The sequence below is a fragment of the Cavia porcellus genome, unplaced genomic scaffold (assembly GCF_034190915.1).
Source record: "Cavia porcellus strain 051 isolate PalLab524CR breed Dunkin Hartley unplaced genomic scaffold, mCavPor4.1 scaffold_25, whole genome shotgun sequence".
In the NCBI taxonomy this organism is placed as follows: domain Eukaryota; kingdom Metazoa; phylum Chordata; class Mammalia; order Rodentia; family Caviidae; genus Cavia; species Cavia porcellus.
The window spans coordinates 4893311-4916815 of record NW_026947508.1 but is presented as its reverse complement, the minus strand read 5'-3'; the positions used below and the strand labels follow the sequence as shown (position 1 = coordinate 4916815).

The 23505-nt window shown below is 47.4% G+C and overlaps 1 protein-coding gene across 9 annotated transcripts in view; it reads left to right on the top strand.

The window, feature by feature from the left end:
• Rere (arginine-glutamic acid dipeptide repeats) overlaps positions 1-23505 on the top strand; it is a 381226-nt gene that overhangs the window by 303494 nt on the left and 54227 nt on the right. For all 9 annotated transcript variants that reach the window (XM_063235444.1, XM_003471446.5, XM_005004377.4 and 6 more), the window contains one exon: positions 15619-15699. In XM_063235444.1, coding sequence (XP_063091514.1) covers positions 15619-15699 — 81 coding nt within the window. The remainder of the gene's footprint in view (positions 1-15618; positions 15700-23505) is intronic.

Sequence of the window (23505 nt, the reverse complement as noted above, 5' to 3'; positions counted from 1 at the left end):
CACAGATAGTTTCCAAAGCATTACAAGATGACAAGTTCAATACAGTGGTTTCATGGAAGGACACTGTGTAGAGGTCATGCTGCTTAGGACCATGGCACCGACTTACTGGCTTAGGGCATGTGCATAGGTATTTAAAATGTTGCCATAGACTCGCAGGTCTCAGATGGTATTATCAGCATTATGCCAAGGATAGGATATCACCCATAGTCCAGTGTACTTTGAAACATTAGGAAAGCCACCAGTACTGCCAAGGGTCTGTCAGAAATCCACTGAGGAGAAAACCTTTGTGGTCTCCAGATCACATTTCCTAGTTTTATGATTTAGCAGTAGTGACCTGTGACTACTTAGCTGTTTGATTTGGGGTTTTTTTTTAAATCTCTTAATATTCCTTATTTTTTCTGGTGCTTTCTTAGGCAGCTGACTTCCTCTGTGCACCCGGCCCCCTGACTGGAAACTGCAGAGCTACATTTAGATCAGGTTTCTTGCCTACTGCCGACTTTTATCTCATTTACAGTGTCACATTTCTGTTGCCATACACTGCAGTGTGGTCCTCCCCACAGCTTTTTAACAATTAGTAATTGAGGAAGAAGTGTGTTTTTATTACAGTGGCCTTTTGATTTTGATTTTACAATCATGAGTGTTAAGCAGAGAGCAGAGGTGGGCAAGTGGCTCTCTGAACACATTTTGACAGAGAGAAGCCTGCTGTTTCAGCCTCTTGGCTATCTGTCAGTGGTTCTTAGGCCTCCCCCTTGTGCTGGTTGCCTGGCAACCTGGGGCTGGAGCAATCAAACCGTGGCCAGTGCTTTTCCAAGCCTAGATTGGGAGATGATTTATTGGTGGAACTATAAGCACGATAAACCCAGGCCTCTGAAATGGACGCCTTTTCTTTTCTCCTTTTCTTTTCTTTTCTTTTCTTTTCTTTTCTTTTCTTTTCTTTTCTTTTCTTTTCTTTTCTTTCTTCCTTCCTTCCTTCCTTCCTTCTGCATGTATAGGTACCATATCAAGAAAAACTAAAAGAGAAAAAATATCAGTCAGGGGATTTTGTCACAAACATTTTATTTTGTTTCTTTTTTTCTTTTTTTGGTACTGGAGATTGAACTCACAACCTTGTGCTTGCCAGGCAGACATTTACACTGCTGAGCTAAACCCCTGGCCCTGTTGCAAACATTTTTCTTATTTTTTATTTTTTTGGTCTTTTTCCTTTTTATTGGTACCGGGGATCGAACTCACGACTGCCTGCTTGCAAGGCAGGTGCTTATGCCGCTGAGCTAAATCCCCAGCCCCTGTTGCAAACATTTTAAAGAATAAAATTAGGGCCTTATAATAGCTTGTGTCTGGGGGATGGGGATTTAGCTCAGCGGCATAAGCACCTGCCTTGCAAGCAGGCAGTCATGAGTTTGATCCCCGGTACCGATCAAAAGACAAAAAAAAAAAAAAAAAAAAAAAAAAAAAATAGCTTGTGTCTGTCCACATATATATAGGTTAATGTTTTTATTTAGTTGGATTATTGCCACTTTTTTTCTCCTTTTTTTAAATTGGAATTCTCAACATTTTATTTTATTTATTTATTTATTTTCATATCAGAAATTAAATTCAGGACTTTGCATTGGCCAGGCAGGTGCTTTGCCTCTGAGCTAAATCCCTGGCTCTCAACATTTCAAGTTAGTCCTTTTTGCAGTAAATTGGGGTACTTGGGATGCTAGTTTTCTCAAGAAACACAGGCCGAGGAATGGTGGCGGCTGGTCTGAGGTCACTGTGAGGCCTGGACAGAGCAGGCCTGAACCAGAGAGTAGCTTCCTGACGTGTGTCTCCACTGCTGATTTGACACAAGGAGTGCCCAGTGCTGACTGCTCTTCTCCCCTACTTGTTTTCAAACCGAGACGAAAAACCCAGAGCCCTGAGTGTGTGAAAGATGTCTGCTGTCTGCTCAGCCTTGCTGTGAAGCTGAGACTATCCAAAGTATATTCTGTTAAGACAGTTTTAAAACCCGAAGGACTTTGCCTTCCTGTGAGCGCTGAAGGCAGGTATTCTTGTGGGTCTTCCTCTTCAAGGTGCAGCCATCCCTGTACGCAGAAGGGAGCACGGCCACTCTCCATTCTCAACTGGACATTGTTACTTCACCTGGTCAGCGGTGCCTTCTTTTCTACCCCCACTTATAATTATAACTGTAAAGGTCTATATTGATTTGTTTTTCTTACAAAAGTCAGATCTAACAGATCCTGTTGAGGTTTCTTCTCCGTGGAGTCTCAGGTAATTCTTACAGCATTGCAAATGAAAACGAGGAGTCTGTTCCCTGTGCCAGGGTGGGGGCAGTCTCAGCCTTGCTAGCTTGACCGAAGCATTTCTTTTTACAAAATTTCATAAAAGCGCTTTGGAACTCCCTCCACCTTGCGTGCAGCCCAGTGTATCCAACTGTGCATGTAAATGCTCTATTAGTATGTTTGCATTCCCTATAAATATACTGACTTAATCTGTTTGTGTGTGTAATTTACACACAGCTGTGTTCACACTCCCCTACTACCAATATTTTCAGCAAGAATGAGGTATCATGGGAGCAGTGTTGTTCCAAACAACCACAGAGCAGCCGCAGAGTGGGGCCCGTAGCAGCCCCCAATCTGGGGGGTCCTCCAGTGAGGGGCTCTCTTGAAAACATGATAGCCTCCCTGCATGGGGACAGTGTGGCACCAAAGGAGAACAGCAGACCACCACAGGTTAGACATGCATCTGCTTTATGACTGAGGTCGAGCTTTGTAATTGGAAATACTCCCCGCCCCGCTGCACCGCATTTCTTAAAGTCGCAGTGTTGTTTCCCTTTTGGAGATCATTCCTAAATGAAACATGCTCAGTGAGGACCCAGGTCCCGACTGTCCTGTCGTGGAGGGGACACGAAGCCCACGCACCTCCTCTCTGCCAGGAGCAGAAGGGGCCTGCAGTACTTTTGGGGCCTGTTTTCCTGGGCGGGGAAGTGGGGCGGTCATAACTTACACATTTGGTCAAGTTCTTCTGGAAGATAAGTTTTACTTAATTTGAAATAACAGGCCTGTATGATTTTATTTTAGGAATATGGACGCAGGACATTATTATCTATAATTGTAACAGTATAGTTACTTCCTAAAAGACAATCTCAGTTCTGTGAGTTTCGTGATATTTTATTTAAAGAAGAAGCCAGAATTATTCTAGATTTGGACTTTCCAGGGTGGTAGCCATTAGCTATCTAAAAGTTGCTGAATGGTGGTCTCAGGAGAGAGGAGCTGTCAGTGGGAGATGCGCAGAGGATTGCCAAGACAGGCAGGGAGAAATCAAGCAAAAACTACAAAAAGAAAATGAAAGAGATCGAAGACTGAAAAAGAAAAACTAGATAGGGCCAAGGGTTTAGCGCAACAGCAGTAGTGCCTGTCTGGCAAGCATGAGGTTGTTGGTTCAATTCCTGGTACAAAAAAAAGAAAGAAAAACTAGACAGTATTTCATTGATAATTTTTATATTGGCTACCATTGAAGTGGTAGTATTTTAAACCTGTTAAGTTGAATATATTTAATATCATCAAAGTACTACCATTAATTTTACCTGTTTCTTTTTAACTTCTGCCTGTTATATAATTCAAACGTAAATATTTGGCTCCACTTTTGGGCTGACATTCCATTTCTGCTTGGCAGTCACTCCTCTGCATCCTTTTAATTACAAGTTTTGCAAAAATACCTCCTCACTAAAGATGTTTAGTTTCATTCCTTTATGACTTACAGACAAGCCACCTTTCTTTCTTTAGTTTATTCCTCTTTCCTCTGTGCAGGGATCTGCTTTGCCAAGAAAAAGTGAACTTCCAGTGACCTGTTTATGAGCCATTTTACAGGGCATCATGTGGAGAGTCTGGGGTGGTATTGCAGAGAGAATGCCTGTTTGGGTTCTGTTATTAGCACTGAGTTATTTTTAATTTCAGCAGAGCTGTGTAGCCATAATTGACAAGAAGTATTTAGCTGGCAGAACTTGCGCATCAGTTAATGTGCTGTTTACCTAGCTGGTCTCACCTGAGTGGACAGTGCACTAACGCATGCTTGCTGGCACTCATCCAGGATGGTGCTTTGCAGCGGGTCTGCAGGAGTGAAGGGCCTTCGGCTGGCCAGCAGGCCCTAAGAGAGACAAGAGTGGGCTCAGGGCCTTCGCTCTGGACGCCCGTGCTGTCTACCTATCCAGCACGTGGGCCTTTTCACCTTGGGTGTGTGGTCGTTGAGTGGAAGTGGGAGTCACTTTTATTTGCTAATTGGGTCTGTCCAGGACAGGGTTCAGTACACAGGTGTGTTGACAAAGGAAATCATTGGCTTTCCTTTGAATGCTGAGGAAATTTGAGGCACAAATTTGTGCCTCTAGTTAGAACTGACAGGAGAGCTGGGTGTCCGTTGGTTTCATTGGTTATGGTAGTAGGAGAGTCAGAAACTTAGCAGTGGAAGTAGATCCAAAGCTTGGGATCAGGCTGGAGGGCAGATGATTAGAGGTCACGGAGGGAGTCGGTGGGGAGACTAAAGCAGGGCACCCCAGGCATTTTAATGTGTTCCTACCCTGTGAACAGGGTCACCTGCTCCCTGCTGTCAGGTGCCATTCTGGGTCCTAGGGCTGTCACAGTGAGCAAATGACCTTTCGTTTCCCTCTTATTCAGCAACATATTGTGTATCATGTCATAGCATGTGTAGTGATAAGAGCTAGGTATTCAAATAAAGCATAACTTGTTTTGCTTTATTTGTGGTAGGGCACACCACAAATAAAGAGCGGTAAGGCATGCAAATTACCCTTGTCCAAGGAAGTGTAATTGAAATTCTTTACTCATTTAAATTAATAGTTGAAGCCATGCATGGTAGTACACAGGAGTAATCCCAACACTCAGAGGGCTGAGGCAGGAGGGTCCCACAAGTTCACGACCAGCTCAGGCTACAACGTGAATTCAAGGCCAGTCTGAGCTACATGATGAGACCCTATCTCACTAAAGCAAAATTAATCAGTTAGTAGCTGACTAACATTGAAGTTAAAGTTTTTAGTGATTTTTGTAATGAATCTTGTATTGGTTTCCTATTGGTACCTGACAGCCTGGTTTTAATTGGGATAACCTAAGGATAAAAGTTACCCCAATTTAAAACCAGGCTTTGATCCTTTGATATCTCAGGCTCTGTGAGTTCAGCTTGCTAGATGTGGTGAGGTCGCAGTTAGGGGGTGGCAGGGTGGGGGAAGGTTCCTTTAAAGTGTCACTCAGGCCTCTGGAGACCTGTGTGTGGAGAAAGTGAGCCACGCGGAAACAGTGTTGCTTTTCTGACATAGCCTCAGAAGGGACCTGGGGCCACCTTCTCACATTCTGTGGTGAGATGTGAAAGGTCGCCTGGCTCCAGAGGAGACAGAGGCCCTCATGTCACCCTCTCCTTGTAAATGCAGTGTGTGGGGTGCAGTCAGTTTTGGGTGCTACCTCTGGCAAACACATAGCCACACGTGTAAAGGTTTGTATGTGATTTCATTTGTTGGCTTGTTTTATTTTCTATGGGCTCTGATCACTTCCTGTGAGATGAGGGGATTGATCAGCTGGGCTACCCAGGGATTCCTCCCTGTTCCTCCTTCCCCTGAATCCACGAAGGTTATAGGCATGGCAGGAGAGGTTGGGAGGTACATGTGGTTGGTTTCTGTAGAGTTTCTAGCACTTCCCCTGAGCCAGCAAGAGTCTGCTGTTCCTCCCTGACTCAGCCCCGAAGGACCTGAAAAGTAAGGCTCTGAGCGCAGCCGGGGGCTGGTGGGTATCACAAGCTGGGTGTGAAAGCTGCCTCGAGATTCTCAGGGTGGCTCTGGCCTTGGGAGGGGATGAGAACCAAGAGCTCCTTGAACTTACTCCTCCAACCATGGTGATCCCAAAGGGGCCTTCTGGTAGGAGAGGAGGCACTTACCAAGTGGGGTTGCCACATACTCTTTTGGCCCTAGGCTAGGGAAAAGATCTCTTTTTTCTATCAGAGTCCCTCAGCCTGCAGAAGTTGCAGCTTCTCCTTTTGAAAAGGGTTCAGCCATCCTTGGCTGCCTAACTCCCTTAATGTTTCTGCTCCTGGAGAACTGGAGGCTTAGTAGGTAGGCTCCGAAGATGGTAGAGACCCACAGGTCTTAGACTTGGGGGTGTGGAAACTCCAACAGAGGGCTGCTGGTCAGTACAGGGGCATGGTTACTGAGTGGCAGAACTGCGCACTCCAAGCTGAACTGTGCCTTCCGCAGGCCACGGGTTACTGTGCAGCATGCACTCTAGTATGTGCTTTTTCTTCACTATAAATCTGTGGACCTTTTTTTTTGGTACCAGGGATCAAACTCATCACCTCGTGCTTGTCGGGTGAGCGCCACTGAGCTAAATGCCTGACAATCTGTGTAACTGTTTATTGTCTTTTTTTTTTTTTTTTTTTGATACTGGGGATGGAACTCATGACCTCATACTTACCAGGCAAGCATTTGAGCTGCTGAGCTAAATCCCCAGCCCCCTATAATTTAGGATTTTTTTTTTTTTTTTGTCCTGGGGCTCAAACTTACCACCTCATGCTTGCCAGAGCAGCACTTATGCCGCTGAGCTAGATCCCCAGCCCTTGCATAACTTTTAAAAACAGAGTGGCGGAATGCTTGCCGTTTGATCTTCAGTGTGGCAGAATAACATAAGCATGGGATAAGGAGGAGTGGGAGCAGAGCTGAGGGCAAGCCATGCATTTCCTGGGGGTTCTGTGGCAGTGACGGAGTAGGGACATGGGCACTAAGAAAGCAGGCCGGCTTCGGGAGCCAAGTTGGGGGTGAGGGCTTTGAGGTGTGAGGGCTGTGAGGTGAATGAAGAGATGGCAGCTGGGACTTTGGTAAGGGGGACTTCAATCCCGTGAGAGCTTCAGATGTCGAGGACACCTCCAGGGAATCCTCGGGTGGGCCCAGGTCCCTAGAAGTGACTGAGGAGGCAGCGTCGGCCCGCAGGGCCGGGGGGTGGGTAGAACTGGTTGGTGTGCAGATGCTGGCAGAGTGACCTTTCCAAGAACTCGCAGCCCAGTTGCAGTCTGGGAGATAAAGGAGGCCAACGGGCTGCTCTGGGAATCTAGGGTCCGTGCAGGAAGTATTAAGGGAGGCTGACTAGGCCTGGGGCCGGGGCACGTGTGTACCGCACAGGCGGGAGGCCTTTCCGGCCCTAAGTGGGTGGAGGATCCCCCCACCCTGTGAACCCCTCAGAGCACTCGGGGTGCGGAGCCTGTGGCACACGTGCTGCAGTGGGCTGTCTGTATATCATTGAGAGTGCTGGAGATTGGCCATCACTGACTACGTGGCTCTTCCTCCCACCGTTCCCTTGGCAGGCCTGTGTCCTGGCCCCAGTGATGACGTCAAGTGGCGGCAGGATGTTCAGTGTGCCCAGGCTTCAGCTTTTGTGTCTGTAGAATAGACCCTGTCTGGCCAGTGCACCATGGCACAGTTGGCATGCACACCTGTGCTGCTCCCAGCCCTCCTCTGTCTCCCAGATGTTCCCAGCGGTTCTCTGGACTCGGGACCCTGGTGTCCGTGACAGTACCTGTGTCGTGGTGCTGTCCTGAGACCCCAAGCTGCTCCTCAGAGTAGAAGGCATGGCTTCCATTCTCAGCAGGGAAGCAGGCAGCGTTAGACAGATGTGAGGACTGATGACAATCATGGTGAGTCTTCTCACTGTTGGCTGTTTCTAAAATCTAAAGGCGTCTAGCTGTGAACTCCAGCTGTCCTGGAGTAAGTGCTAAGTGTGCTAGTGAGTGCGAAGCGTGTTCATAGTGGAGAGGGGTTCATAGTGGAGAAGGCTACTATTTGTTTACAAAATAGCACTTTATACCCAGGGCCCCCCCCCCTTCTTTTTTGTTTTTTGTTTTTTATTTTTTGTGGTACCAGGGGTCAGACTCAAGACCTCATGCTTGCCAGGCAGGTGCTTATGCCGCTGAGCTAAATCCCCAGCCCCAACAGGTCCCCCTTTCATGTAAACATTTAAACCCAAATGACAGGGGACTTGGGTTTCAGGTGTCGATGCTGGGGGAAGGTGCAGGTGACTGCAATTTGTCCTTGCTGGACCAAGCAGTCTGTGGCAGCCAGGGGGACAAAAAGGCAGCATTTGGTGTGCCTGTTGGGAAAGGCTTTTCTCCCCATGCCTGGCATCAGGCTTCCCTCCCTCCCTGTCCCCAGTACCACAGGCATGTTTAGGACACAGCTCTACTGGAGCGTGGGCGCACTGCTTGTCCTTCCTGAGTGAGGGGCTGCATTGTCCTGTCTGTGTTGGGGGCCTGCAGGTTGCAGATCTGCCCGCACTTCAGTTCCCTGAGAACTGGCAAGTCATTAACATAAAATTCTGTGCAGACGCCAGTGCCAGTGCAGAGCAGGAGAAGCCATTTTCACTGTGGGGATCATTTTAGTACCTGCAGTGTTTTCTAAACAGTTATGTAAGAGGACTGAGGCACTTTGCAGAAGTCGCGGTGCGCTGCTGACTGTGATACACTAGTTAAAATTCACCAGGGGAGTTAATTTGGAAAGCTCTCAGCCAGGGGTTAATGCAGGGGTGTCTTTTAGCTGCACTGGTGGCCTCGCCTCTGCTTTTGCTCTCCTCCTCGCTGCAGACAGGGGCAGATCCTGCACCTCCTCAGTTGGTGCCAGGATGTTTCTGAAGACAAGGGCCACAGGCGTGCCTGCCCTCCGGAGGATGTACTCTTGGCCCATTGCTCTTGTATCTGCTTTCCAATTTAATATTTAGACTTCTTTTTTTAGTTACATGAAGCAGATATTTTATGGTCAATTTAAAAGGTAAACAAGGGCTGGGCACTTAGCTCAGTGGCACAAGCGCCTGCCTGGCAAGCATGAGGTCATGAGTTCAATCCCTGGTACAACAAAAAAGAAAAATAATAATATAAAAGGTAAACAAATTGAAACAAGAGTAAATTATGAGCATCTAAGCTTTACTTGCCCATTTGCAATTTTTGGAGAAACACTATCTCGAAACATCAACACAGGCAGCAGCATGCGTGGCACCCCGATCTGCACCCTGAATTCTGTTCTGAGGCTCCACCCAGATAGACATGAGGCCTTCAGCTTGTTTACACACCACCTTAATGTGCCTACGCTGCTCAAAGGTTTGGTGTCATACATAATATGACAGAAACAGAGTAAATAACACGCTGTATCACAGTGAATGTCACATTGCCATTAATCCTTGTCGCCGCAAACTCACGCATCCCCTTGTTCTTGCCACTTCTTGAGACAGTTCTGGAAGTCCTCTTTCTTGAGGGTCTTTGAGGTGTGATTTAAAAACAATACGCCGAATGCCATGCTGAGCACCATCCATGAAAAGCAGACTTGTCATCGTATGTCCCCCATCTGCCTTCTTTACCAGCTCTGGCAGGCTTTCCCCAAAGTCAGAATGACCGTGAAAGGTAAACATTTTGAGTCAACTCCGGACAGCACCGCCAGCCTAAGTAAAGACACTCACACGTCCCGACCCGCTTCAGGAAGTGGTGGGACCTGTGAGACAAGTGTGTGTGGAGTGCGGCCCAGGGTTTTGAGAGGCACTAGTGGTAATCGTCGGCCACTGTAATCAGTTGTTTTGTGTGTGTGGTACTGGGGACCAAACTCATAGTCTTATAGTCTTGTGCTTGCCAGGCAGGCGGTTACAGCACTGAGCTAAATCCCCAGCCCTGTAATAAATTTCTTTTTTTTTTTTTTGTCTTTTTCCTTTTTATCGGTACCGGGGATTGAACTCACGACTGCCTGCTTTAAGGCAGGCACTTATGCCGCTGAGCTAAACCTCCAGCCCCAATAAATTTCTTAAAATATTTAAATAGGCACTGTATGTTTTGGTCACACCTCGCACAATGTTACTGTGTTTTGCTCTGATTATTTGTATTCCTGTGATTGGCTGTGTTTGAACTTGCTTCGTAAAACAGAAGACCAGACTAGACCCTAAGACTCATCCTTTCCATTCTCCCAAAAAATGGGAAGTAGCATTTCCCAGATCCATTCCAATAAAACCCAGCTATGCATACTAGATTCGGGTACTCGCTTTTTTTTTTTAGCCAGAAGTTGGGGTTTTCTCTGCTAGAGACTTAAAGACAGATACCTTCTACTGGTGATAGGATGTTCCAGCTCAGTAACAGCATATAACAATTTGTCTAAATGTTAGAGTAGCAGGAAACAATGAACAACCTCTATGCCATAAAGGAACACGTATTTCTATTTGGGTCTCAGTTGGCTATGAGGATCCAGAAATAGAAAATGACTTATTTTGTGTATGCAGGGTGTACACTCAGATTGGTGGGACAAGATGTGCCCCGGAGAAGCAAGTGTCATCTTCCAAGGCTCTCAGCGTGTGCGTTCGTGAGTGGGCAGCCCACAGGCTCAAGGAGCATGAAAGCAGGGCTGCTGGCATTGGAAGGTAACCCAAGCCAGTGACTCACCACCTCTTAAATGTACACATTCTTCTTTCCCCTTGGGCCTCCTGGCACCCTGATAACCTGTATAGTGTTGGGGACAGAGAGACAAACGGACATAGCAATAAAGGATGAAGCCTTGAGGGTCCGTATTAGATACTGGATTCCAGCTGAATACTAGAAGTTTGTTAAGAAACAGCCTGTGTCCATGGACTTCGTTTAGAAGCTTAATAATACCTGTCTATTTATAAGCTGACAGTGTCATTAAGTTAGAGTTCAAAACATCAAGGTCTTCATCTGAAGGGGATGAATCCATGGCGGGAAAGGAGACAACAGCCTCAGAGGTCTGTTTCTCATGTTGAACTATTCCAGTCACTCTCTGCTCTAAAGGGGCCATTTCTGTTCTAGTTTTAAAGGCAGGCTGTTCAGTTTCTGGTAAACCACAGGGTAGAAGCTGGTCCCTACAAAGCAGATGTTTTGCTGGTTTTGAGGCCTTGTGGCTTTCCATAGAGAAGTAACAGTACTGGCCACATGAAGCTTTAACTTCCTCTTTTTTTTTTAAGTGGGTCCAAGAGTGCTTTACATTTGATAGCACAATCATGGACACGTGCTAGGTTTCCTTAACCACCAGGTGTCAAATTCGAATTTCTGGAAGCGGCTTGAGAAGTGTATGAGATAGTCAAGTGAACACTCTCAGTGCGTTTGGAACATAGATATCACCTTAGAAATACTCGTGAGAACCTTGGTTTACCTTTATTTGGCTGTTTAGAGACAGGGTCTAAGTATATAGTTTAGTTTGGCCCATAATTTGTGGCAGTTCTCTTGCCTCTGCCTCCCATATGCTGGGATTATAGGCATGTACACCACACCTGGGCTGGGTTACATTTAGAGCTAAAGAAATAGCAGAGGCCACATTCAGAGGGGTTTGGAGAGCAGAAAGCATAGAAGACAGCTTTGAGGAAGACTACAGTTGGAGGTTGAGTAGAGAATTAGCCCAGGTGACCTGAGGAAAGCCAGGAGTGCTTCCTTCTCTCCTACCAGAGTTGGCATGGGCCCTGCTGCTTTTAATGGGCTATTAATTTCCACTCTGATCACCCCAGCCCAGGCACTCCTTACGTGAAGGTTGATTCCCCTACGCTTCCAAAATACAGTGAGTGGCTATTGCCTGCTGCCATAGGGAGGCAAAGTGGCATGATTCTCAGTCCCGCAGCATTACAGACTTTATGGATGAACAGGCCTTATACAAACAAGAGAATGCAAGGGACTGACTGCACAGGGAAGTTCATTCTGGAGTAGGAAGGGCTTGAGCTTGGGTTTCTACAAGTGGCCCTGGAAAGGTGGGCAACGCAGACCCAGAGACAGAGAGCCCTGAAGTCGGGCTGCATGGGTGCAAACACTGTCCTGCAGAGCTTAGAGTGTTTCTCCTAGGTAGGGGCGAGGGAAAAGAGGTGAGACATTCAGGGTAACCTGTAGTTTCGGACAGAGGCATAAACCAGGCCGGCTGGGGGAGGTAGGTTAGGAGGCTAAAACGAGAGGGATGCGGGCCCGCCGCAGGACTGGCGTAGGGCTGGGCAGGCCAGGAGGGTGTTGAGCAGTCTTCCTCAGGGAGAATAGTGAGCAGCTGATGAGCTAACGCTGACCCCACTGCGAAGTGCACAGTCACAAAACAGTCATCATTAATGCCTGTACTTACAGAGGCCGCGGCAGAGCACGTGGGCTTAGGGACTGAGCTGGAGTTCTTTACCTCTGAGGAGTTGGTTGACCTTGCTCGGGTTACTTAACTGTGTCATTTACACTTTTTTGGCTGCGAAATTGAGAAAATAATAGGCCTTCTGTCTTAGGTTTTGAATTCATAAAAGAGGTTCTTGGCATTTAGCAGGTGTTTACTAATGGTAGACTAGAGTGATGTCCACCTGATTGCATCATACTACATGGAGGAGACAGGATCTGAACTCGCCTGTCCACTTCAGCACATTACCCTGAGATTCCAGAATCAGCCTTCCTCACATGCTAGTTGCCTTGTGTCACTGTCTTCTGATAAACCTGTTGTGTGTTGCCTGGCATGAAGCCCACCTTTGAGTTCATGGCTCTGGCCATGTCTGTACCTCCAGATCACCACTCAGCTTCCATTCCCTACCGCCGGCCATGGTGCCTCCTTCAGGCCCCTCTGCCTGCACAGACGTGGCCTCTTCTGGGTGACCTGGCCCTTGTCCTCTGCCTGGCAGAGCATTCTGGATTGCTTGGGCCATGGCACCCACCCTCTTCCAGGCTTCCTTGCTGCACTGATGCGCTGCCCTTCACTCCTGCGAGCCTGGCTGGATAGGTGTCTCACAGTTGCTCTTCGGGACTATATACGTACTTATCTTCCTGCTGAAAATGAGTCACTGTCCATGAATACCTTTGTCTTTTTAATTCTAGATTTTAAAATGCTAGAAAGTGAGTCAGTTTTAATTTATTATTTTCTTGCATTCAGAGTACTCTTCAGTGACATTCTCGGCCTGAGATTGTTTGCCATAGTCCACAGCTGCTATCCCTCTGTAACCAGTGACTGTGTGAGGTTTCCTTTCAGGTATTTGTGAGTCCATCCATTTTAGTAGCCACCAACTCGAGGACATAGGCCCATGACAGTTGTGTGCAGCACGTGGAAGTGAGTTTGGGGCCTCTCTACCTTTGGCAGACTCGCCTTCGAGGCGGCCTTGGCTCTGTTGTACACCAGCACTGACACCCTGCAGTGCTTGCAGCTGAGTCTTGGGTACATTCAAGCATGGTTTTCATGTGGCTCTGTGGCAGCCTGGAACGTCTTTTTTTTTCCCTTTCAGTCCTAGGGATCAGCCCTAGAAGCACTCTACCCCTGAGCTGTATCCCCCTTTTATCTTTTGAGCCAGGGTCTTGCTAAGTGGTCCGTGTGAATTTGTGATCATTCTGCCTCAGCCTCCTGAGTAGTTGGGATTAAGGGTATGTGCCACCTGCCCAGCAATAAGCAGGAATCCTGATAACAGTAGGTCAGGTACCCCTTCGCCTCACCCCTGGGCTGTGCCACTGGCCTTGCCTGTTCAGTCCCTAATTCACATTCGGCCACCTGCCCCTGGAGCAGTCTCTGTCCCGTGTTTGCAGGGAACACTCCTGCTTTGTATGCCTGATCCTGCAGTTCAAATCCTAGCTCCTCAGGGCTCACTGCAGCCCCACTGTCACCTGCTACCCAGTCTTTTCTGCAGGGACTCCTGTCTGAACACCCTGTCCTCCTCGCAGTTCTTAGAATGTTCTTGTGCCCTTCTTGGAAGACTTGAAGGCCTGCTGGAGCCCACCTGGCAAAATCCTGTGTATTCCTCTTAAGACAGCAGGAGGCAGAGTAAGGGGCTTGGAGCTCCACCCACCACCTTTTTTGTTCCTGGGCTGCTTTCCTGCAGTCCAGAGGTCCATCTGTCCACCTGTTTGCTTCCCTGCTTAGCCTGGAACTCCTTGAAGGCAGGGTCATCTCTGCCTCCACAGCCCTGTGGAGATGCTGTGTGCACACAACCTGCGATACCTGTTGAGTATATGAATGATACTGTTGTCGAGTAACACAGGCCACTTCTTCAGACCAGAGAAAGCTGTGCAGTCTGCTGGTTCCTTGACAGATTTTTCCCGTCAAACTCTGTGAATTGCCCTGGAATTTGACAGTGATGACTCATATCTTAGCAAGGGGTGAAATCAGAAAACACAAGGCCTCCAGGATGTAGGAGATTGCAGATGAGTTTTGCAGGCCAAGTCTGGGCCTCTTCTGCCTTTGCCAGGCGGATATCAAACACCAGGAGGAGGAGGGCCCCTCTTCCCCGTGGGCAGGTGATTTATTGCCTGGGACTCTTTCGCGGTGATTTACTTGTGGATCTGTGCCCTGCGAAGTGTGGGCTAGTGCCTGGGCTAGGAAGGGAACGGCCGCCCACAATCGCGCACCGGAAGGGGTGGTGAGGGTCAGCCAATAGGCCCCCTTATTCGCCTGCGAGGCGCACTGGGCTTGTGGCCCAGCAGTGGCAGGCCTGTACCCCCCCCCCCCCCAAGCTTGAGCTGGAGACCCAACGGCCCTAGGAGGGCCTGGACCCTGCAGGCGCCTCTCCCCAAGCTCGCCGCGGTAGGAAGGAAGTTTCTTGTGCTTAGCCGCCTGATGCACTCCGGCTCTGAAGCAGGACCGAGAAAGCCCAGTGCAGGGGCCCAGGGGGCTCCACTACCCAGCGGGGGTCGGCCGGGGGCGGGGCCAGGCGCGGCCGGCGATCCAGGCCGCCTTTTGCAGCTGCCCTCGGCGGTGCCGGGCTCCGCGCTCTGTGCTCCGTGCTCCAGCCTCCTCCCCCGGCGGCGGCGGCGGCGGTGGCTGCGGCGGCGGCGGCCCCAGCCTTGCGCTGTCGGCCTTGCGGCCCCGCCACGGTCACACGCCGAACAGCCTGTCGCCGCCTCCGCCCTGTGCTTTGTGGAGCCAGTGCCCAGTGACAGGCGGCGGCCCCTCGCCCCACACTACGCTTACCTGTGGCTGCCTGGGCGGCCGCGCAGACCGGACTCGGAACCCCGAGGTGGGGGCCGAGGTGGGAGGGCTGCTGGGGAAGAACGGGACAAAGTGAAAGTCTCCGGGCTGGGCACGGGAGAGCCGAGACTGCTGCGGGGGTGGGGGGCGGTGAGGGGTGCCGGTAGGGAGCCGGGGTGGGGGGCTGAGGCATCTTTATTTGGAGTGGGGTTCAGCGCCAGAGATGGCGGGGCAGGCCCGCTGGGATCCGCTCCCTGGGGGCTTCCGCGGTAGCAGTGCAGCCTGGTGCATTCCTTGGATTACGGAAGGAGGCCTTTTAACCCTCCGGGGCACCCTTCTCCGGAGGAGGGCCCTGTGCGGCCCTCTCCCTTTTCCCAGACTCTGCTGGGCAGCTCGTTCTCCGGTGGAAGGTGGTCATGCTGCTCTGAGGCGCGGGCATGTTTGTGTTTACAGCTTGGTGGACGAGTCTGTACGGCGGCGGCACGGACCATCTTGGTTCCGGACCCGCGAAGCCCTCCTCTCGGCCCGTGCCCCAGTTCGGGGTTCCGCTGGAAGCCTGTGGGTCCCAGCTGTGCTCCTGAAACGCTCCCGGCAAAGCCAGTATTCCCTAGCTAGGACTTCTCCGTGGGGGTTGGTTCTGCTGATTGCAGATGTCTTCTTGTGCTGACATCCTGTTTTGTTTTTGGCTTTTACATCCTATTTGTTGTTTCTTTTTATCACAGAAGCGCTTCGTTAAGGGACTCCGGCAGTACGGAAAGAACTTCTTCAGAATTAGAAAGGAGCTGCTTCCCAATAAGGAGACAGTGAGTACAATCGGACTTTATGTAACTGGGTTTTCTTCCTCTCTGCTCCTGCTGCTTCTCCACATTTGATTTTACGAAATGGTTTCCTTTAACCCTGTGCTGTGCTCAGACGCACTCTGGCCTCTACAATTGTTTGCCTCAGTTCCGTGACTTTTAATTTTAGCTCATAGTTTTAGATGCTAAAGGGACATGTTTACCTCTCTGAAGAATGTGTCCGAACTGTAGCAAGGTCTGTGGGGGCAGAATTAGTGAGTTGAGGGGCAAAGGTTGCTGGAAACTTAACCTCTAACTTTATTTTGTTTGTTTATTTATTAAAAACATCTAATTTTAAATACAGTGTTTGACGATAGCGTTTATCACTAGTTTCGCTATGGTAAGGGACGAAACTCATCAACCAAACACATTGATAGAATTAAGAGGCTTATAGCTTGCTATACTTTGAATTCTGTTGGGATTTGCCCTCTTTACTTAATGTTCCTGTGTCTTTAACTCCTTTACTATGCCAGCCCTAAAAGACAGCATTTTTCACTGGACTGATAAACCAGAGCTTTTGTAAGTTGTTTAACTGGAGCTTCTTAAAACGTCCTTTTATATCATAGACTGAGGGCTGAGATCTGACAGCTGCTGAACTCCTGATAAAGTTGTGATAGAAGGGTTTGCTATGGAAAAGTCAGAGTGAAAATGCAGGGAGGTAACGTTGGGAGGGAATTCAGGTGCACTTGATTGCCCGACTCGGGATCTCCTTAGAGGTACCCTGAGGACCCCTGCGGGAGCCTTCCTGCCTGCTAGGCCACAGAATGGGGGTCCTGGGGAAGGGACCAGAAAAGGCTGCAGAGCTTTTGGGAGCAGGAAGTTCTCCTTAGGGCTGGAGAGGCGGCTTTAATATTTAACCTGCCCCCCAGGTGGGCTGCTTTTTTAGGAAGCTGGGGGATGACTGAAGAATATCCATTATAAAGGAAGAGGCAGTCAGTGCTGGTTTGCTCTTTTGTTTTCTGTGGTATGTTGCTTACTGACTTCCTCTTACTTGATTGGCTCTTTTAAAAATTATTTTGTTTTTCTGGACATTTACTACATATATAATACTACCTTAAGGATCATGGTAACACATAATGGAGAAGTTTTTTGAGATTTTTAAATACATAGCCCAGGAGTGGTTGATGACTTGTATCAGTCAGTGATAATGAAGTTAAACTTTTAGTGTTTATTATGCATCTAAATATGCTGAGATAGGTCATTGAGAATGACAGAGAAAATTGCTTATAAATATTGAAATTAAATATAGAATGGAACTGATGAATCAATTTTTTTAGCTTTCCAGAATAGATTGCAAAGAGGTATTTACCATGGGACAATTAAATAAGTACTCTTCTTTTAGGTTTTCTGGAGATTTCAGGTCTTCACGTTTGATGCAGATTTTTAAGAATTAATTGAAGTGCCTTGACCAGGTATAGTTTTGGCTTGACTGAATGAAAGAGATGAATGGTTAGGTTCGTCCTAAGGTTGTGACTGGCCTCTCCAGTGTTCGATGTCCTGCGCTCTGCTGAAGTTGTAAGTCATCAAGAACTTGGTGGGAGAGATCTGGAGAGTCATTTTATCTTGACTGTTTAAGACAAATAAATGTGTAACAGCATAGTTGGACATTAAATCGAAAGCTGCTATCTGTTTGGAAACACCAGGTGCAATTTTTTCTAATGTTTTACCTCCCTGGTGGAAGTAGACCTGGCTAACCTTGAACTTTTCATCTGTTTTTGATTAGAAACTAAAGTCAGTTTCATCTAACCTCTTCCTGCTGTCACCTCCCTCCCCTTTTAGAGATAGAGGCCTGGTATACCGTGGCCTTGAACTCATTGTGTAGCCCAGAGTGGCCTCTAACTCTGGTCTCCTGCTGCAACCTCCCAAGTGCTGTGATTGCAGGTGTGCACCACCACACCCAGCCTCCTCTTCACCCTCTTGGTTGTCCCTTCTTGTGGATGGTGCGTATTTTAGGTGACAGCTTTTCTTGTGTGCACCACTCTCAGCTTGTCCATCCTGAGACCTTTCCCAGTCGCTCTTCTGCTGGCACCTAGAACACTGCCTGTGCCAGGTTTCATTACTGGGGCACGGTGCTGGGATGAGCAGAAGAGTGGTTTGCAACAGTGGTGGCTTCATTGTGACTGCTGTCTACTTAGTGTGTCCTCTTCTGTTGGTGGCATTGGAGGAGTTCCTGAGTCTTGAGTATTTTAAAAAGCTGGGAGAGCCTCTCCTTTGGTATTTTCCACACTAGTTATCACACAGCCAAGCTAATCATTTACAGCTCACAGGGAGGGGAGGACAAAGGTTATTTTTTCATTTTTGTTGCAAAAGATGAGAAAATTTGCAATTTCCAATGTTCTTTGTTGGAAAATTCCTTGGTGGAAATTGTCTTATGGTCATGCTCCTTTTTATAGGGAATTCTCCAGTCCAGATAATGTCCACGTTGTCTTCTGTTTTCCAGAATTATTAACTTACTTCTTTTGCTATTCTCAAGTGAGTCGAAACATCAGAAGGGCGCCCACATCCTAGAGAACACGCCTACCTGGACACCGGGGCCAGGGTCAGCAGACCTGTGTTCTATTCTTGGCTTTCCAGGAACTATAGTACTTGGTGATCTCTTAACTGTGATGTCGGCTTGGGCTGTGCAGTGGCAAGTTCAGGTCAGTCCCCGCAAGACCTGGGGATTCCTCTCAGCAGCGGGCTTCTCGTAGGAGAACCTGTTGGGAGCCGCTGTGTTTGCAGAAGGCTTGCCCGGCTCTGTTCTTGCACATGAGAACCTAGGGGAGGGTTCTGGCCTCCTCTGTCAGTCTCTTGTCATAGGCTGGGACAAATGATTCCACCCCTCTGTCCTTTAGCGTGTGCACAGTGGATAGTAATAAGAGAACAGTTTCCTGGTCATTTCTGTCTTGCTGAAACCACTCTGCATTGAAACACGGAGGGCTGGAGAAGACTGTTCCTCCTCATCTGTGGAGTGCAGCAGGGAGGCCTGTTGCTATCAGTTCCTCAGGAACTGCATTTAGTTCCTGGTGGCCACACACGTGAGCCGCATTTCTCGCTCTTTTGGTCTCTGGATTTTCTGGTATTTATTACATAGGACCTACGTTTGGCTTTTCTCTCAACGCTGCTGCCCGCTAACATGGGAAGAGCGGCTGTGATCTCGGAAAACCAACTGTTTATAGAGGTTTAGTTGAATGAGCGTTCCATGTTAACCTTGTACCCAAAAGAGTGACCACAAGTCAGATCTAGTATCATGATTGTGCAAATACTTTGTAGTTTATTATTACCATTATTTCTCCCTTTCTCTGATGTTGTCTGCCCCTCAATATGCTTATGAAGTATACGGTGAGTAGCTAAAATGTCGTAAAGAATCAGAAAATTATATATTTCTTCTCTCTGAAGCCCGTGGTCCTAGGGTTTTGGGTGTGAGTCCATTTGTAGAAACCAGAGGGCCCTGTCTGGGAGCTGCTGAGGGGAAGGTCAGGAGCTGGGTGTCTTGATTCTACTTTGAGCACTGCTGTTTTATTGTTGGGTAGATGAATCACATGGCCATTGATGTTAGGTAATATCTTAAAAAACAGAGGACTGGAAGAGTTAGATTTGGCTTGCTGTGGAGGGGACTCCGTGTTATGAATAATACTGTGGATCATCCAGAAGGAATTCTGCCACATCACGAGGTGATTACACAGATGGCGAAGATGCCTCCTCTCTGCCTGAGGATGTGTTAGTGTCCTTTGAACTGAAGTCTTTGTGTCTTGGCAGATTAACTCTGTGCTTCCTCAGTGATCTGGCTTTGCTGTTCCTGTGTCAGATGCAGTGAAGTTTGGCGAGTCAAAAAGAGATGTCCCTAGAGTATTTAGGGGCCTCCAGAAGGAGGGGAAGGTGTAAAGACATATACTTTTCTGGAAAGTCGCTTTTGATTGCTTAGGTTTCTTTTTCCTTTCTTCAGTTTTAGTTTTGATTACCCAGCCCGGTAGAAATTAAGCTCCTGTTATCAGTGAGCCCAGTTGCTGGTGCATTAGTATTTGCTGCAGTAGAAACTCATTTTCACTCAGCATTTGCAGAGCTGAATATTCCATTGAGCGCACTGAAGTTTTGGGGAAGTCCTCTGATGGACGGGATACCTATGAAGAGAAGCAAGCTGCTGTTTCTGGCTGCAGGGAGCCCACAGTGTGAGCTGAGGCTCTGTGGGATGCTGGAAGGCGGATTGGAGAAGGTGGTGTTGAAACTGGGCTTTAAAGGAAAGGCTTATTTTTGACAGGTCCATAGATGGGAGTGGGGCAGAGAAATGACTTCCCAGTGTCGGACGTGCAGGATCATGTGCAGAAGCACAGAGGCAGGTGATACAAAGTGTGCCTCCCAGGGGCACCGGCGGGAGAGGTCGTGTAAACTGATACAGAGAGACCTGACCCACACTGTACCTTGGAGTAGACCACTGCACCCTGACTTCTCTCTGAGAGTGTGTGTGAGTGAGGCGAGGCCCAGGGCAGGCTTCCTGGAAAAGCCAGGGGCAGGGCAGGTGAATTCAGGACTGCAGCACAGCCCTGCAGGCGGCATGGTGGTAACTTGGTCCTAGAAAACGGGATTTTAAACCCGATGTGAGGATGAAAGCTGCCATCTGTCTTGGTTTTTCTCTGTTGAAAAGGTGCTCCTGACTCTGCCTGGGACCAGGAGCCCAGGAGTGGACAACTGATTGTGATGTTTTAACTTAACTGTGGCGGAATGAAAAGTTTTGGAGATTTAAACGGTTACTTTGAAAATTAACGAGAAAACCAGCCATGCTCTGGGAATTAAGTCTATTAAATATGTATGTAAGTACACTGTTCTTTTCTTCAAGCAAACTGTCATTTGCATAGAGCAAATCTCCCCCTCCCCCAGTAAAGAACACACAGGATTGAGAAAGGACTTTAAGATCAGGTGATGAAGATACCTGTTGTTATGAAACGTTAAAAATGACTGTAGCATTCAGTTTGCACTTTCAGCATCGAGGTCTGTTTAGTCCCGATTATAGCTTAAACAATTTTCTTGCCTCATTAATGCCTAATGCAGCATTACACAGCAACGTATGCACGTCTCACTAGCTTGATGCTGCTGAGAGCAAATGTGTCGCGCCCACATGGCAATACCTGAGAGACTCTGGAGCATGTACTGACCACCCTCCCTGCATAAGTAGGTCCTCAGGCCAGTGTGCTTGTTGCCCAGGAGCCTGGGAAAGCTGCAGACTCGAAGCATCACTTTTTTTTCTTTTGGTGCCGGGGATCGAACTTACAACCTTGGGCTTTTACCAGGCAAGCACTTGAGCCTCTGAGCTAAGTCCTCCGCCCAGTATCACTGTTTATAGTAATGCATTCTTCAGAGTCCTGGCTACATGTATGTATGTTCATTCTTAAAGTACTTGGGCATGTTTTCATTCTCAGTAATAAGTTTTTGTTTTGTTTCGTTTGTTTTTGAGACAGGGACTTGCTGTGCCATTCAGGCAGGCCTTGAACTCTGCTGCCCAGGTTGACCCTAAATTTTTAGCAATCTTGGTGTCTCTGCTTCCCCAGTGCTGGGATTACAAACATGCATTGCCACCTCCTATTCAATAGAATTTTGTGATACAGCTTCTTTTCCCATCTCCCATCCCACTTAGAAACACAATTGTAATTCCTGTCTTACTTCATATAAGGATTCTTGCTTTTGAGCCAGGGATTTAGCTCAGCAGCATAAGTGCCTGTCTGGCAAGTGTAAGGTCATGAGTTCTAACCCCAGTACCAAAAGGTAGAAAGAATTCTTGCTCTTCTCCATACCTTGTGACATGTAGACATAGTATGTAAATTATACTATACTAGACTCTTAATTTAGGGTGTGTTTTTGTGTGGTGTGTGTGTGTTTTGAGTTTTTTTGTACTTAGAGTCAAATTCAGGACCTTGCACTTGCCAGGCAGGTGCTGTGCCACTGAGCTTTACCCCCGGCCTATTTTAGATTCTGACAGATCTTTTTATTTCAAAGGATGGCATTCACTTATAATATGAGGCTTGCATGTTCTTTAGTACTATAGTGTTTTCAGGTGTTGTTTTCTTTTCCTAGTACCCCTTATAAAAAGAAACAAGTACTTTGAGGAATTGGTAGGATGGATAAAGAGAGAAACATTTATGTGCCAGGCTGTTTCTTTTAATAACCTATCCTGCATAGATACAAATAATTGGAACTTCCACTCAAGGCAGAATGAGTGCCAGTAGAAACAGGCGCTGCATTTAGGCAGCAAGTGCTGTGAGCCTGCAGCAGTTCCATTGCTGAGGGTTTGTTCCCATTAAAGGGCAGCAGAGGCTTGATTCTATTAATTCTGATCCTCTAAACTGATCTTTTGACTAGGCAGTGATCCAGTTTTAACTAAGGTAATAATCAAAGGGAGGTTGACTGATTCCCTTGTGTAAGTGCAGCAGTTCAGTAATTTGCATGTAAGAAACTTTCCATGCAGAGGTTGGAAGGAAGAGGAAGTATTAAAAAATTACGTGACTTTGAAGCCAGAGACCGTGGCTATTCGCTTTTTTCAGTGTCGGTGTCTTGGATTTGCCCTTGGCTGCAGCCTACGTGGGAACTAGTGGAAACACTTGGTAGTGCTTTAATTGGCGTGAAGTGTACTGCTTGGAGAAGCTGCTCAAATTGAAGACTGCCTTGGACATTCAAAGTGCTGTTGAACAAAATGCTGCTCATGAGGGTCAGATGGCATGTGCTGGGGGTGTTTCTTGTGACTTACCTAGATCTTGTGGTCTTTAGATGACCTTGTGGTGGAGATATTTATGATTTAAACTGAGCTGGCCTCAACTATTTTTATTAGCTAGCAAAACAGATTTGTAAGATGTGCAAATTTAGATAATTGTGATTTTTAGTTAATGGGTTTATCCACTTGAGGCGTATGTTATATTAAAAACACCACGGATTTTTTTTAGCTTTCTAAGATTTCTGAGCCCATTCTAAGGTTTTTTTTTTTTTTTTGTCTTTTTTCCTTTTTATCGGTACCAGGGACCGAACTCACGACTGCCTGCTTGCAAGGCAAGGCGCTTATGCCAGCTGAGCTAAATCCCCAGCCCCGCCCATCCTAACTTTGAAAACTTAGTTTGCTGATGTTCTTAAAATAGGTCTAGTTTACCTAAGAGCTAACATTAAAAGTAAGTTTTAAAGTGTAACTAAAATTACAATCCTTGAATAATTTATTCTTATTTGAAGTTATGCTCTTGAGTAGTTCTTAGGACAGATAAAAATTAATTACATTGTTCTGAGAAGTAGGGTAAAACATTAACTTCAGTGTTATTCACAGTTTCACGCCCGTAGGAAAGATCCCCTTCCCCAGGTAAAATTTGTATTGTATATAATTGGAAAACTGTCAGTTATGTTATGGGTGCCAGGTTTTCTGATCTTCTCTTTGCAGTGCAGAGGTTGAACCTAGGCCTTGTGCTTGTGGGGCAGGGCGCCAGCTCTGAGCCACACCCAGCCCTGAGCTATTTAACTTGTGAATACAGTTTCACTTCAGAGGCCTTGTTTTCTTTCATTGTTTTTTCTTCTCTGATTTGGAAATAAGATTATTTGCTCTGTTCAGGTATGTTGAGTTTGCCTTGTGAATCCTGTTGATAATTCCTGCGATCTGACTATCTCTGCCAGCAGAGCTGGGAGTTGGGGGAAGCTTTGGTACCACAGGGCCTGTGTTTTGGGGGATGAGAGCTGAGTGAGAGAGTACCCACAAGGCCCTTCTCCGGAAGGTGCCTGAGTGACCTCCTTTGTAGAAATTGTGCTGGGCTGCATGACTGGGAAAGAAAG